The following is a 16136-nucleotide window of genomic DNA, read 5'->3' as shown; positions in this document are numbered from 1 at the left end:
AGGTACCTCTTTGCATACTGGTGACACCACCAAAACTGTCTCATGGAGGCACAACCTGACCAGTTCAGGGGCTGACCTGGGAGTCATGCTGTCCTCCATATTTATGCTTCTCCTTGGGTAGATTTTACAACCTGCACTCAGTTTCTTGCTCTACAGCTACATTACCGAAAATCCCAAAGTTTGGTCATATAGAGCTGACCTGGAGTCATCGCAGTGGTGCAGCAAAGCACAACAGAGCAATGGACAGCAGCAGAGTATCATGATTGACTGGGCCTGAGAAATGTGTTTCCATTTGAATTTGGCATTGTTTTGCCAGCAGAGATAATAGCAATAAACTTGTAGGAGTGATCTAAAAATGGTAACTAATAGGTTTGGAGTTCCGAGCACAAGGCATCAGATCAGTGGTGAGCAGGTCTTGCAGCCATGTGCAAGCCATAGCGTTTGGTCTTTTCCTAAGTTCCACCATCTCCCAGTTCTTGATTATGTATGGCATTCACCTCAATTTTTCTTCATCTTTTCTTTATGGAGTAGAGTTAATTAAGCTGTTTTGACTGTAATGTGCATGTGATCAAGATGAGGACAGCACCATGTCGTTAAAACTTCCCAGAAGGCAGAAAGATGGATCTGAAGAGATGATCACTGTGCTCCCTCAAGCTTCTGGATGGGAAAAGACAGCTAAAAGAATAAGAATTATACCAAACACCACTTTTTAAGCCATTTTAGCGATTTTGGAGATTTTATCCTGTCTTCAACCATGACAGTAAGAAGGCGGCTATTTAGGGAGAGAACGTGAGCCTGAACACTTTGCACTGCTGCCTTCTCCAGCACATGCAAGCACATTAAAGCTGTTAAAGGGTAAATTCTTGTCAATTCCTTAATAGTATTTATAGTCCTGCTGTCCATGAAGAAAAAAAGACAAGGTGAATAAAGAAAAGCCATGTAAGAAACATGGTGAAAAAAAGAAAACTCTTGCAGCTTTTGTCTTTTTTCTCCCTGACCAGAGCCACCTCGGGGTTCCTTCCTCCACCTGCTGGTCTGGGGGGTTGTTTCTGCTCTCTGATCTGCTGTCCTCCTCTTTCCTCCTGCCCTGGGTGAGGGACCCCTGTGGTTTGCAGGCTGGGAGGCTGCAAGCAAAGCACAATGAGCAGCGAGAAGGGAGGTCCCGTCAGCAGACCAGGCTGCTGAACTTGGTAAACATCCATCACACAGCGCCTGGAGGTGCTCTGGCGGGGAGCCCATCAACATCACATGGAAGGTACCAACATTTTCCCTGGCTTTTGGTAAATTAGTATGTGTATGTGATAAATGAGTACATGTACGTGTGCCTTAAAAAAGGGTGCCTGACGACTGTGAGACAGCGTGACTGGTGGGGGGGAGGTGGCAGTTGCTACAGAAACAGGTTGCTGGAAGAGCCAAGCAATCAGGCAAGTAAAAGCCAAGGAAATAATCCATGTGCAAACTGAATTCCTAAATATCCACACATCCTCTTATTTTATGTACTTGTGTGCAGATAGATGGGGTGTGAAAATAGGTGGAGTATTTATCATCAGCCAGTTTAAAATGTTTTTTTTTTTCATTTTTTTTTTGTGGGGGAGGAAGTGTACAACCTCTTTAAAAATGAAAGAAATGACCACTTAGAGACAGAGGAAGCTTTGCTGAAAGGTCTGTCTTCCCCTGGTCTTATTTATTATTTAGTTCCTCAGCTGCATTTAATACTGCAAGGCACTTGGAGACTCTAGTTTGAAAGAAATATGCTGCACAAAATCAAGTTTCCTCACAGGAGCAGGAAACATCTTCGAAAGTTAATTGCTTTTTTGCAATTAAATAAACCTCTTTATTATTGCTCTGTTCAATAAGGAAAAAGAAAGTGCAGCACATCTTTAGTTTCTTCAAGATGCATGTTATATGTGTAGCCTAATTCCCATCTCTTTTTCTGTTTTCATAGCAGTGAATACTTCACGCCAATGAGTTGACTCTGACTGTATCTTGGTATATGCAAGAAGAAAATTAGGTGTGTCGTTTGTGATATTTTCTCTTAGTGCTGAAATTAGCAGGAGACACAGAGTCACATACAGATTTACTTCATAAACCCTAAGGATAAAGCATAGAAGAGCTGCAAAAGAAACTATGGACTTTGTCCTAGGCTGTTTTAAGTCACCAACAGTAGATAATACTTTAAGTGGAAAACATACTGGAGACTTCATTGTGTAGTGTTATCACAGAAGAAATTAAAATCCAGAGTTCAGTGTTCAGACATGACATCTGCAAATACTAGTTCTTCACCCAGCTAAGCAGGTACTGGCTCAGCAATAAAATTATTCACATGCCTCTTTCCTTCACAGCAAACCAAAACATTGCTCAGAAAGCTACTGTGAAGACCTTCAGTACATGATTAATTATCATGTACATGTAAAAATCATCCTGCCCATGGAAACCTGACCAAGATCCCACAGCTGCCATCTTTGCCTTGGAGGATGCGGAAAATAAGAGCAACTGTGAGTTGGGGTGACCAAGCGGCTGTGTGAGTGACAAATGGAGCAGCTGGGACATGATGCATATGCATAAGGGGTGAACAATTGTGCATACAAGAGGCTGGATGGGTGTGTGAATGGTTACATTACAGAGGGAGATATGGAGGTTAAACAAATCCAGGCTGTAGCTACATCTCCTGCTGTATTGCACACCACACTCTCTGGAAAGAGATTTATATTATTTATCTTCCAGCCACTTCCAGTTAGCACTGAGAGGCAGCCACCCTGCCTGCAATGACTTTCCTCCAAAATTGCACATGAAAACCACCTTGCTTACAGAATCGCAGAATGAATCAAAGAATGGTTGGGTTTGGAAGAGACCTCTGGAGATGATCTAGTCTAAACCACCTGCTAAAGCAGGTTCACCTGGAGGAGATTGCACAGGAATGTGTCCAGGCAGGTTTCGAATGTCTCAGAGAAGGAGACTCCACAACCTCTCTGGGCAGCCTGTTCCAGTGCTCTGGCACCCTCAAAGTAAAGATGTTTCTCCTCATGTTTAGAAGGAACCTCTTATGCTTCAGGCTGTGCCCATTGTCGCTCATCCTATCGGTGGGCACCATTGAAAGGAGCCTGGTCCCATCCTCTGGACATCCATCCTTGAGATATTTACAAGTACTGATAAGATCCCCTCTCAGCCTTCTCTTCTCCAGGCTGAACAGACCCAGCACTCTCAGTGTCTCCTCCTAAGAAGCTCCAGACCCATAATCATCTTGGTGGCCCCTGGAGACTGGGAATGCGCAGCAGCCTTTGCTGCCATGAAAGGAGCAGAATGTACTGAAACGAAGAGTGGCTATTTATCATATTCATAGCAGTAACTAAGACTGTTTATTTAGTGAAGTAATGGAAATGAAAAACGTGTAATGCAAAAGTACAGTTTTAGGAGAGTAGGGGGATTTTTTAGGCACAGCTATTGACCCAGTTTGTATTTGTGTATCAATCATCTGGAGAGCTGCTGCTGTGGTGGGGACTGAGACTGGAGCTCTCAAAGCATCAGCTGAGCACATCTTGAGCTGAAAGAAAGACCTGAGAGGTGCAACTTTGGAGTGAGGGTGTAAACATGTGTATGTGGCGCAGCTAGTGCTGTAGGAGGGCAGAGTACAGCTCCAAGAGGCATAAGTTCTCCTTTAGATAACTGCACATACACTGCTTGCAATCAGCCAGCGGTGTTGCTTTATCACGGCTTACACAGCCTCAGCGATTGCATGGGAAATAAAAACACCCTGGTGCTTGTATTTAGCACAGGCACTGATGTGTAATTCAGGTGCAAGATGTATAGGCTATTGCAAATGAAACAAGTACTGGGATTTTCTCCTTGATGGGAGAAAAAGTAAAATCAAAACCACTTGCTCAGGCTGGGGATGGCAGATTGTTGACTTTGTAGAACAACATCTGTGCCTCCTTGCTGCTGGTGAGCAGGGAGGTGGCTGCCCCATTTTTTGAGATCTTCTGGTGGAAGTTTGGGTTCACTGGGCAATCAGATAAACTCTGTGGTGGTTCTAAACAAATAGATATATGGTGGGAAAGGAAGTGGGGAGGCTTGCTTTATCTGTTTTGTTGTGGCTGGCACTGTAAGTACAGCCTGTTTGCTTTGGGGCAATTTCAAGGTGGGATTTTGCAAGGAGTTTCAAAATGAGCTTTGCAAGATCAGGTAGGAACTGTGTTAAGAGATGTAGTGTAGTTGGCTTCACAGTAGTCTGAAGGAAAAACTAATGTGCATGAGTGACATCTGATTTGTGCATCTTACATGTTGAGAATTTATTTCTAAGTGAGATGGTGATGGAACTGACTACTGGGTGGGCAATGGCAGCACGGAGTAGGCCCTGTTACTAGTAAAATATTAATGAGATGAAAGAATCTTTAATCTCAGTGATTGTAGTCTAATTTGTTCTTATTTTCACTTTACATTGGCTAGCTCACTGAAATGCCTTATCAATGACAACAGTGATATGCTCAGAAGCTTGAAAAAACGATCATCTGTCTTCAAGAGGCTAGATGCTACATTATCAAGGAACTATGAGGCTTGACTTTTTGTTTGCAAAATAGGGAAGTAAAAAGTATCTACCAAGGGAATGTAAAGGCTGGATTTCTATGGCTTGTGTTATGCAAGTGAGTAGGCTTTTGCAATAGATTTTTCAACTTGTAAAAAATCCATTAATAATTTGTAGCAGTTTTAGTTAACTGGGTCATTGCCTTTTTCATCCCTTGTAACATTTTAGTTTGACTTGTATATATTTCTTATGGCTCTGCTTCTGCCCTTTTTTGTCTGCTTCTAGCAAATTATGTATAATCATTGTGTTTTGGTTTGCCAGTAATAAAGTGGACCTGGTAATACCTAGTCATCTCACAAGAGTATACTGAAAGTTAACTACAATTTGAAAAGTAACCCTAGATGCTCTGGTTCTTAATTACCGTGTAGTAACTGTACAGCACTGCAGCCTTAAAAGTAATTTAGTAATGAGTAACTGAAGACGTGACCTCATTTTATTCTTAGTATCACTCTTTAGAGTGTGAAAATATTCCTTTTAGTCAATTTTCTAGAACAGAGACTTTGTAACTGGCTGATTAGCAGTTAGTTGACACAGATATAGTTTAGCTAAAGCTTTATCTACAGTATACTTACTACAGCAATAAAGGTGCTTGCTGCAGATGGTAATGTATGTGACAAAGAAAGGGCTATGCTCCCTAAGCGATATATGTCATAACTGAAAACAGCTCGGGTGAGTGAGAATACTTTATCACATCATTCCTGGAGCTAAAATTGAGCAAATGCTACCAAAGGATGCTGTGGTACAAAAGTAAGTAATAAGGAGTTAGAAACATTTCTTCTGCTCACAAGAGAAAGCAAAGAGGGAGGGTGGGAAATGGGGGAAATAAGGAGAAGTACAAAGTATTCCTAGATATATACGAGTTTTAGTACCGTGTAAGTGGAAAAATAGTGACATTAACATAAAATGAATAGTTGCATTTTATAATTGTTTTTCATGTGATGAAGCACATCCCTGTGCACGTCTATGCTGAATTTCTTGTGTTTCATTCAAAATAAGCCTGGTTACAAGTTTTAGGGTCCTAATTAAAAGAAGTATGTCAGTACTCTTCCTTCATTGGGAAATGATAAAATAACAAGGACACAGTCAAAATCAAAATCCTCAAAGTGTTGTAGCTCTCCCTCTAGTGCCTCTACAACAGATTTAACATGGGGTTTGATTTTTTTAATATATTTTTTTACTGTCCCCCTCCACAAAGCCTATTTATCCCACACTTACCGGCAGCTGTGCAGTGAGTGTTCAGTGCTGCCACTGATGGGATCCATGAACTCCCAGCTAAGAGCCTTTTGCAGGAACCCAGTCACATTAGTTACAGGAAGCAAGCTTCATGCAGGCAGGTGTCACAAGCCTGGTCCTTTGATGGAAGGTTTAGTTCCTGTAGGGATTTTGGGATATGGCCTGGGACAAATAACTGTCTTAAGGCTACCTGACCACTGTGCAATGCTCAGGGTAGCTCCGCTATGGTGGACTACTCAGCTGAAGATCTCCAGGTTCTTTTGGATGCACCTTCAACAGCCCTGCCCTTAACGCGTCCACACCAACATGATTAGAACTGTGGGGTAATTATCTTCTAAAGCATTTATCCGATCAAGAGTTTAACCCTGACTTGAAAAAGTGACCTTGAACTTGGAGATGTTTGGGCATTTAAAGAGGCAGAAAGGTGTCTGCAGACATTTTCAGCAACATACTGCACTTCGCTTGTGGTGAGGTGGGACCATATGGGATTTTGGAATCACACTAGGCTTCTGCTTATCTATCCCAATGTGTACATAGGTATGATCTCAACCTGTAGACACTAAGAGATGTCTTCTCCAAATGGTGTTTAGCAGAAAATACATGAGTCAAAACCCTTTTGCTAGTCAGATGATACCCACCCTTAAAGAAGCACTCACAACTTCAGTGTCTCTTCTAACAGTACAGTTAATTTGGCACAGGCAATTCTGCTTTTAAGTTCTAATGCTGCCTCAGGTGGGATGTATTGTATAGGATTTCTGACCCAATATATACCCTTTTTTAGCTGCCAGGACTTTGATCCAGTAAGTGCTTCCAGGATATGCCTGATGCCTCAGGAAATAACATCGAGAGGGGCAGTGAGCTTGCTTGTCTGTGTTCTTTCCCCTAATATCCCACTGATATCCACATAGGCTATGGCAAGTATAGGTCCACTGAGCAGCTACAGTTTTTACTTATCTGTGACACAGATCGTTCAGTATGTACTTGTCTACCCTGCTGAAAGGGTTTTGAATTTGCACTTTGCAGGACAGTGCCCAAGCCAGCAGGTCATGAGGAAGCGGCTGCCAGGTGAGCCCGAGTGAGGTGTGAACGCTGCCCTGCTGCCCTGCCACCAGGGCTGTTGTGTGGGGAGGAGACAGAAAAAACCAACCACCACCCCTCTGTGTTCAGCTGTGTCATGCTGAATATTTAATCATGTCCTTAGTGGAACGCAGCTGAATGACTAGGCTGTTCTCTCACTAAAATTTTATGTCAGATTCTTTTGATCCCATGAATGTTGTTTTTTTTTCCATGCGTAGTGGAAGCTTTTCCATTGGAGGAACTGAACTTCTTCCTGCCCCAAGGGAGGGTGCTTTCCACTGAGCTTGGGACATGTTTATGGGAGAGAAGAGCCAGTTGAACTTGGGTTTAGGTTAACAAAATCCTTCTAGGCACTGACTTATAAAGGAGCCAAGCTGATGGTGCTCTTTTACTGCATTTTTGGAACAAAATGTTGGACACGTTCCTTAGGAAGGATTTCTCCTAGAAGATGACTCAAGGCTGTGAATGAATGGAAGACATTTTGTGCCAAGTAAAGTACTATAACCCTGGCAAGGCAAAGGATTCAGGACAGATTTCTTTTGCACTTTCTAGTGCTGGGGTTACGTGACCTACATGATTCAGGTCTAAAATGCTTTGGGTCTTGGCTCTCTTGGTAGACACAGCTCACTCAGCACACAGTTGGACAGTCTTGGTTGTGTTTGCCATTGGATCTGCGTAACAGCTACCCTGAACTAGTATAACCTATCATAATCCAATTCAGATCAGTGTATGTAGGTAGGTATCCGTTCGGAGGTAATTGCATTTGTAACTATGGCAGGAAAGCTAAAGGGTGGCAAGGTTCTTTGAAAAATAACTAGTTGTCTTAAATCTGGATTCTTCAATTACCTTGGCAGTATTAATTCTTTGAAACCTTGGCCTTTATTCACTGCTGGCTGCCTTGCCTGTTATTTGCAATAAACAGTTGATCTAAGGAGGAATATGTTTTAAAACTGGGCTCTGCTTGCACAGTGGGAGATCTGGCATATCTATATGACAGAGCTCTGGGAAGGCTCATGGATTGCAAGTGTGAAATGAAACGTGACATACAAATATAATGTGAGCTGTTTCTGCAGTTGCCACCCTGCTTGTATTCCCATACAATAAATGACTTTTTCATGGGAGAGGCTCAGTCCTGCTCATGACAAAGCATTTTCAAATCCTGTATTTCGGTAGGTAATCAAGTTCAAATAGGTTCACCTTCTATACATGCATGTGTGGTTTTTTTTCTTTTTAATTTTTATAACTGGAGGAAACAAGAAGTCGCAGGCGCAAAGCTCAGCAGCTCAGTTACAACTCTAGTCCTATTGTCCTTCACTTTTGTCCTTTTTCATAAAGGCAACAAGACCTTCAGGGCAGATTCAGTCTTTTCAGTTTGTGTGTTTATATTCTACGATCATAATTTGAGCCTGTAGGCAATATTCATACTACTTTTAATAGGCAGCAGTTTGAGTAACAAGTACTCATTACAACGATTCTGTCTCCTCGCTAGTTAGGGCTATGTGTAAAAAGGGAATATGCCATTGTATTTGGAGATGGTGGATTTTGAGCATCTTTACATCTAAAATCTTTCAGGACAGGACAGCTGGGGACCTGGTTGGGCTCCAAGCCCATAGGTAGCCCCATTGTCACTTTGAATGGGCCACAGCTGCTAGGAAAATCAAACTTCAGAGTGTGTAAGGGAACCGGGAAGGGAGGATTTCTAAACCTAGACACCTAGTTCAGCAAAATGGCTGCAAGCCCATGTACAGGCATTCCTCAGCTGAGTGGTCACTAAGTGACTCAGCATGGGTGCACTGCACTCAGACCCAAGTGGGAGTTTCATTAGCAGAGCATATTGAATCAGCTCTCCAGGTAATACTCCTTGCCTGATCGCTAGCTCTTGCTTTTTGGGATGTGCTGGTGAGATATCCCGTCCCCAGAAAGAAGTAGTGAGATGCTGACAACTTCATGGCTCTGTAGGTTGGTTCCTGACAGGCATTTAAGCGCTGCCACGGCGGCTGCTAGTGTAAGTACTTGTACAGAGGAGCAAATTTTAATGCTGTTGATATCCTTCCACTGTAATTATAGATCATGTATCAGCTGCTCAGTGGGAAAGTCTGAGACTTCAAGTGGAGTGCTGCAGGAAAAAAATCTATTATTTTTTCCTCTAAAGAAAAAAAGCAGATGTACGTTCTCAAATACCTGAGTTTATTGTTTGAAAGAGTCATAAAATATATCTGAGATGTGGCATGAACTTGAGGTGAGAATCATATATTTAAGCAAATTAATTTCTGTGCTGTGAGGTGAAACAAGGTACAAACATGCAGGGGTATAGTCTGGTCCACTTGCTATTTTTATGGCACCATTGTAACAACCTCCTGCTGTAGCTATGCAGATCCTAGAATACAAGCAAGTGTTCTTTTAACCTAGAAAAAGCTCACATTCCTCAGCTGCTTCACAGACTGAAAGATACCTGGATTTGGTACTGCTGTTGTTATCCAAAGCAAGGACATCCTGAGTCGGCACCTCCTGACTCTCTATTGTGCTCTGCTGTAGCATGTGACTGTGCATGCTGAACGCTGGTGACAATTTGGCTATTCACACAGCCTCACGCCGTGGAGGCCTTGCTGCTCATTCTGCACAAACATTGATCTTTTTGAACAAACAAATCCATAGATGTTAAGCCCAGGGATTTGAAAAGGGTGGAGTAAAAGATCTGCTTGGTGGCTTCATATTCTTGATAGTTTTGTAAAGCAGCTTGCTGTGCAAACTATAATACATAATGGAAGCTTCTCTGCACTTAATATTTTAATAGAAAGAGCATGGATTTCAGCTAGGAGAGTTGTTGGTGGTTTTCAACTGTTAAAAGTCTCTTTAATGCATTCACAATGCATCAGTTTGCCTGGTGTGAGCGCTAGCGAGTCTCACAGGAGAATCTCTCAAGTGCAAATAGAATCACAGTTTAATTTCTGTAACGTGGCACAGTTTGTGAGGATGCATGTGCTTTGCTAGCAAATGCATAACAAATAGGAGGCAGAATGGACAACAGCGGCTTCCACGGCAGCACAACTGGATGTCTTATGCAGCCTCTTCCTGCTCGTAGCGGCAACTTCAGACAGCAGGTTGTTCTTGCCTTTCCTCGCCCAGCCTGTGCAACGCTGCGTTAACAGATGCCCCAGGGGCAGCAGCACCGCACAGTGCCAGGGGAGAAAAATGCCATAGATAGGGCTTGGCTGAGCGCAAAGCACTGCGGCTGCAGTGGGACAAGCCTATAGGTCCGGCTTTAGGGCTGCTAGAGCCGGATTAAAAGCACCGTGGGCGCGTAACGCGAAGACGCGCTTCACGGTGAATCACTTCGGCCGGTTCCTCGACGTCCCGGCACCGGCTGGCGTGGCGGCCGGACAAGGGGCCCGCACTGCCCGGCTCCCCCGCTGCGGCCCCGCCCCGGCCGCGCTCCCCGGTCCTCACCTGGGCGGGGCGGGGCGCGCGCTGACTGACGTGCGGCGGCCTCGCCCCCACGGGCGCGGGCGGTGCCTCTGCTGCCAACCAGCAGCCGGCGGGGGGAGGCGGCGGTTGCCGAGCCGGAGCGAGGAGCGCGGGGAGCGGCGCCGGGGCGGCCATGGAGCCCCCGAGGGACCAAGGTAGTGCTGGCGGGCGGTGGGGGCTGCTGCCCGCCTCAGGCGGCCCCGCGCGGCGGGTGGCGGTGCCTGGCGCTGCAGTGTGGCGGGGGACGGCGGTTCCCCTCGCAGCCTTTCTGCCGCCGGCACGCCCGGCCCGGACCAGCCCTGCCCAGCCCGCGGCGGGCCCGGCTGGGCGCTCTCCGTGTTCCGCTCCGCGCCCCCGGGACGGGACGGGGGCGGAATCTCCTCACGAGGGAACTCCCGTGGCGGACGGGAGGGCTCCGCCGTGAGAGCCGAGCGCGCCCGGCGGGGGTAACTCCACGGAGACCGGGGCCGGTGCGGGAGAGGGACCCCGGCCTGTGGCGGGGCTGCGCCTCCCGCCGCCCGTCGGCTCGGAAAATGCGGAACCGGGGGCCGGCTTCGCGCCGGGGCGGGCGGCGGAGCCCGGGGCAGCCCCCCCCGCCGTGGGCATAGGCAGTAAATCCCGGCCTTCCTGCTGGGGTTAGAGAGGAAAGCAAACTTTCTGGTTTCACCTTGGAGCAAAAGTAGTGTGCTTCCATTTTACCAGTGTGTAACTTTTGGTTAACTGGCAGTGTTCGTAGGGTTCACTCCCTCTTAACTCTCTCCGTGCCAGGGCTGCTCAGCAGCTGGCAGCTCCGTTTTGGCAGCTGCCCTGGGGCTTCTGAGCGGTGCCAGGGCTGGCACCTGCAGGCGGTCACCTGTACGGCCCTGTGGGCTGCAGAAGGCCATGGGGCTTTGATGGGGCTTCGCCGATGTGCGCTTTGCCTGGGGTAGAGTGTTGTCGGAGCTGCCGCGGTTGCAACACTCTCCTTGAAACTTTGTGGTTTATTTAAAAAAATAAAACCTTGGGACTGCTGCCCAAGAGAGTAGGTGGTGCCTTGAAATGAACATGGACAAAGCAGATCTCCTGCTCTAAGAGAGCCTCCCATGAAGGTATATTGTGTATATCCTACTGATCAATGCATAGTCAGAGTCTGTTATATATGGTGTTGTACTGAGCTATACACCAGCTGCTTTCCACTGAATGAAGTAAGGTAGGTCGGGTCAGTAAGTTACTTTGTTTGCGTAAGCTGGTAGGGCTGCTTGGCCCAGCTCAGTGCCTGTGCCCTTGGACTGATTGTGTTCAGTGTTTTCCTGCTCCGCATGCTTGGGACCAGTAGGATGTGGGTGTCATGCTGGACACACACAAGGTGCTGGGAGCGCTGCCCCGACTCGGTGCGGCCAGGTGAGCTGGTTCACGTGCCAACCTTGATCTGTCTGTACACTCATGTGTTTCCGGGCTGCTGTGGTGCACTTGTATAATTAGCAATTACTTCTACTTTTCTCTGTGTATATAGCAAAAAGGGCAGGTTATCTTTGCCAGAGCAGAAGATAATGTAGTGAGGTGTTGAAGGCTGAACCTCCTCAGAGACTTTCTTTCAGTCATTCTGAAGTCTTGTGTCTAACTTCAATATATACCTTATGAAAAAAACCTCCAGAAAACAAACCTCCAAACCCTGTTCTTGGAGACTAACAAATAGAACTGTTCACCTAGAAAACAGCACAACTATCTGTTTGATCAGGGTATTAATTCCAGCTGCAGGAGCATTAGCACATATTTCAATATTTGACCTGAAGTTCTTTCTTTGCATTTGAGCCTATTAAAAGGCAAAAATCTTTATTGAAACTGTAGGGTCTTGGACAACTTCTACTGGAAAAGAAGAATAAAATAATCTCCTCAAAAGCTTTAGTGACAATGTTGCCACTTTCTAGAGGCTTGTTTTGCTATTGAACTCATGTATAAATACTGCTTTGTATGAAGAGGGTATTGCATCTCAGATTGTACATCAGAATCTAGTGTGACATAAGTGACTGTTATGGCACAAACATGGTGCAACACTTTCCTCCTCTGCCTTCTTTTTGGAGGTAATTATTTCTTTTTCGGGTGAGGTGAAGACCTGCAGGTACAGTGGGAAAATCTAGAATACCCAACACATTTGTGGTAACGGATGGTTTCTAATACCCTGCTGCTTAGCCCTCAAAGACCCATTTCCCTGGCAAACTTGAGTGCTTGCATTGGAAATTGTTCTTGATGATACGGTATTACTCACCAAAGCCACGTACTTGGGCTAAAAACCAGGCTGCTAGGTCCTGTATGTGGGGCTGGCTTCAACATCCTGGATTGCCTACTCTAACCAGAAACTAATTTGTTTAAAAGTATGAATCAGAGGTTGCACTTTTCGTTGTTATGATGACAGCTTTCTCAGCTAGCGAAAGTTAGGAGGTGGGAAGAAAATCTAGGTTGTAGTTAATAATGTGGTTAGACTAAACAAGGCTAATCCTCTGGGTGTATAATGTGTTAAAGTCTTCCCTCTCTCTTGAGTGATCAGGTATGGCAGCTGTCCTTAAACAGTTGTTACTAGCATACCAGTACCAGCATCAGAGCTATTTGGCAATTTTTCACTTCAGGTGTCTTTGTTTTCAGCAAAGGAGTGTTTGGCCTGGCTGTGTGCATCTGCATGGTGCTCAGTGCCCTCGGACTGCTCCGGAAAGCTTGGGATGCGAGCACTTAGGGTCTCTTGTTCTGTGATTACAAGCACCACAGGAGAAGGGTTGGGCTCAAGCCAAGTGGATCTAATATTCTCCTGAGATGAGGAGTCCCTTGCTCTATTGCTTTGTGTTAAGTTGCTATGAACAAAAATGTAGTCTTTCACTGTATGGACTCAGTCGGTTAAGGGACTAATAACTGCAGTTGCGTTTGAACAGAGATTCTGTGTGGTGTTTTTTGTTTGTTTGTTTGTTTTTTAATTGTGTACCTGGTTTTTCTAGCGAAGAGTCTCTCTGTGACTTGCCACTGTTACTGTTAGTGCTGGTACAGTTCACTGGAAAAATCAGGATGAAGCTGCCTCAACAGTAGAAGCGATGTGCTGATGTGTTCTGAACAAGGAGACCGTGTCACCGAGCAGTTTCATGAAGACGTGTGGTGTGGCACAAACAGTTACCCAGCAATACTGCACCTCCGATGTTGTGTTTAGGTGGTTCCTCTTATACTTCAGCAGCTCTTCGCTTACGTAACCTGGTGTCTTTCAAAATCTTCTGGTTATGTGGGACTTAGGAGTCCCAAAACACCATACATGATTTCTCTACGAGAGTATCTAAGCCTTTCTTTCCTTGACTTGCATTTTTGGGGCTGACAAAATGGACTTTAACGTTCCTTTTGTGCAGACAGAACTTGTTGCTGGCAGTAGGACGGATTTCCTCATTGTCCTAATGGACAAAGCCGCACCTTTTTCTACTGCTTTATTTGTTTTCTTTATTACTAGGTACTTGCAGTACTGTAGGTAAGTGTTGTGTTTTTTTTTTTACCTTAACGTGCAATTGTGAAATCAAATAAGCAAATAAGAGTGGACAGCTGTTGTCGGAACTGCAAAGGAAGAATGATTTAACTGAACTGGGCATCTGTAGCAGTGACTTGAAGATGAAAGTGGAATAAAAATAGCAAACCAGTTATATCATTAGGTCCCTTGAACAGCAGCAAGTCTTCCCCTCTCTTGCATAAAAAATGCTGGGGACAGGGGTAGAATCTCATTGTTGTGGCTCAGGCTGAGGGTCCCTGCTTGACAGGGCAGTGTTATGTGAGTTATTTAGTGTCATTGCTGCCCTCCTCCCTCCCTCAGCGCATGAGCAGGGTACTGAGATGTGGGGGATCCGTACAGCATGTTGGAGGGACGCTGGAGCAGCTGGCACGCAAGCGGCCACCTGGTACCGGGGCTGGGTGGGCAGCCGGGGGCTGCAGCTGTGTCAGCTGTTCCTGCCCCTTCCAACAGTTGAACTCTTGGTTCATGCTCACACTCGCTTCGGGGGTGGAGGAGAGAGCCTGTCTGGCTCTCTGAGTCTGTTGCTTGTGGCGTGTATGGACCTGCTGTCCCTGTTCCCTGTAACCAGTGCTATCACGTGCAGTCAAGAAAATCCTTCACCCAGCCAGAGTAAAGTCTGCTCTCAGACCTTTCGGGGTGGGGAAGGCTTAGCTGAGGATCTGCTTCCTTTGATCCTCAAATGAGGCCAAACTGTAACTGCCCGGGGCTTTTAAAATCCCAGTGACATGCAATTGGTGCAAGTCTTGTTTGTTCCAGTTTCCTACACTTGAGGCCCTGTGAAACAGCGCATGGGTTCCCCTTTCTTTTGCTGCAAACCCACATGTGAGCAACGAGAGACCTTGGAGGCTCGGTCTGACCTTGCTGGCTCAAAACAAAGCACTGCACCTCGGCTCTGATTTAAGAAATGTGCCGGCGCAGGCTGGGCAAGCGCCTTCCTCTGCTTCTTCTGGGCGCTTTGTGGGTAAAGTGGGAACAGCTGATTTTTATGGCTGAGGTTGGCTGGCATATGCTGACACCTCTCCTAAAGACAGCCGGGGCACAAGTGCTATTGAGCTGCTTTCAGCTGTGCCTAGGGACTTCTGAGCACGGCCCCTTCCATCTGCAGGGGTTGGCAATAAGCGTGTACTGCAGTAGTCTGCCTTGGGAATTTTATTTGAATTAATTTTGTTGCTCCTTTCTATCTTGTATGTGCATTTTTTCCCTTTGTCTTCTACAGCTGCTAAATACGGTAGCCCTTGACTAACAGCCTCTGCTTCACAAGCCAGATCTGAGCAGAGTCCTGGGAGGAGGCGAGTGGTAAGGGAAATGGATGTTGGGGCTTCTGATGCTTTTTGCTTCGCGCTGACCCTGCTGGGTGAGGGCACCCTGAAAGCTGCTTGGGCTGCCCTGGGTGATGCAAAGGCTGGGGTGCTGGGTGGGCTTCATCCTCTTCCTTCACGACTGTTTGCTCCTTCAACAGGAAGGGGTCTGGGGAGTTTTCATGGGGAGGGAGCCCCTCAGGCAGTATGGAGAAGTTTCCTGTGAAGTCAAGGGACTGGATTCACCATGTAAAATCAGTGAGTTGTTTGTGGATTGCTGTTTTCTGAGGGTGCTGGACGTTACTGCAGGTAAAGGAGCATATCAGCTATATCTCTTCAAAAAGTGATGTTTCCATGGCAGCAAATATGTTGCAGGGAGTCTTCTTGAAAGCCAGTGTTTTCTTGACCAGCTTTCAAAAGAAAAAATGCAAACAACTCTGTTCTTAGTTTAATAGGAAAGAACAAGTGTTGATTGCTGAACCCAGTGCAGCAGATGTCTGATGGGTGTGGGTTTTCTCATGTTTTTAGGAGAAGCTCACCTCCAGGTAGGATGATGATGACCCCACTGTTGCCTCTACCAGAGTGTTTGTAATACGGGCACTTCTGGTTTGCTGTATAGAGGAAAGGAGGTGTTTACGGTTGTCCTTTTAATATCCAGCAGTGAGTAAGCAGAAAAATGTCAACCAAAGGGTGACTGAAAGGGAAAGCAAGCATTAAGTGAGATTAAGCACTAAATTGAAATGCTCTTGTTCAGCCAAAACTGTCACTCTGTGTCAGCTTCAATTTAAGTCTCCAGAGGGACAGCTTTCCCTCCTGTTAAAGGTAGCGAGCATTTTCAAAATCACTTATATTTGGGTGTGCATTAGCCAGAGAGACTGAAAGCCTTCATTCAAAAACCTTGTATTGAAGGGTAGGCTTTAAACCGCAAGTTGCATCTTTTGAAAAGGGCTGCAGTAACAGACCAGCTACCCTT

The 16136-nt window shown here is 45.8% G+C and overlaps 1 protein-coding gene across 9 annotated transcripts in view; it reads left to right on the top strand.

The window, feature by feature from the left end:
* Nucleotides 1–1116: 1116 nt before the first annotated feature.
* TPD52 (tumor protein D52) overlaps nt 1117–16136 on the top strand; it is a 49608-nt gene continuing 34588 nt past the window's right edge. For 4 of the 9 annotated variants that reach the window (XM_065053859.1, XM_065053853.1, XM_065053856.1 and 1 more), the window contains exon 1: nt 10352–10509. In XM_065053859.1, the coding sequence (XP_064909931.1) occupies nt 10488–10509 (22 nt within the window). In that variant the 5' untranslated portion in view covers nt 10352–10487. Of the gene's footprint in view, nt 1256–1950; nt 2012–2342; nt 2496–10351; nt 10510–15086; nt 15162–16136 lie in introns of those variants that run through there. The other 5 variants (XM_065053858.1, XM_021281078.2, XM_065053854.1 and 2 more) reach the window with 5 other exon arrangements.

The sequence above is a fragment of the Columba livia genome, chromosome 2 (assembly GCF_036013475.1).
Source record: "Columba livia isolate bColLiv1 breed racing homer chromosome 2, bColLiv1.pat.W.v2, whole genome shotgun sequence".
Lineage (NCBI taxonomy): Eukaryota > Metazoa > Chordata > Aves > Columbiformes > Columbidae > Columba > Columba livia.
The sequence above is the reverse complement of the archived record's forward strand: the minus strand, read 5'-3'. Positions and strand labels throughout refer to the sequence as shown.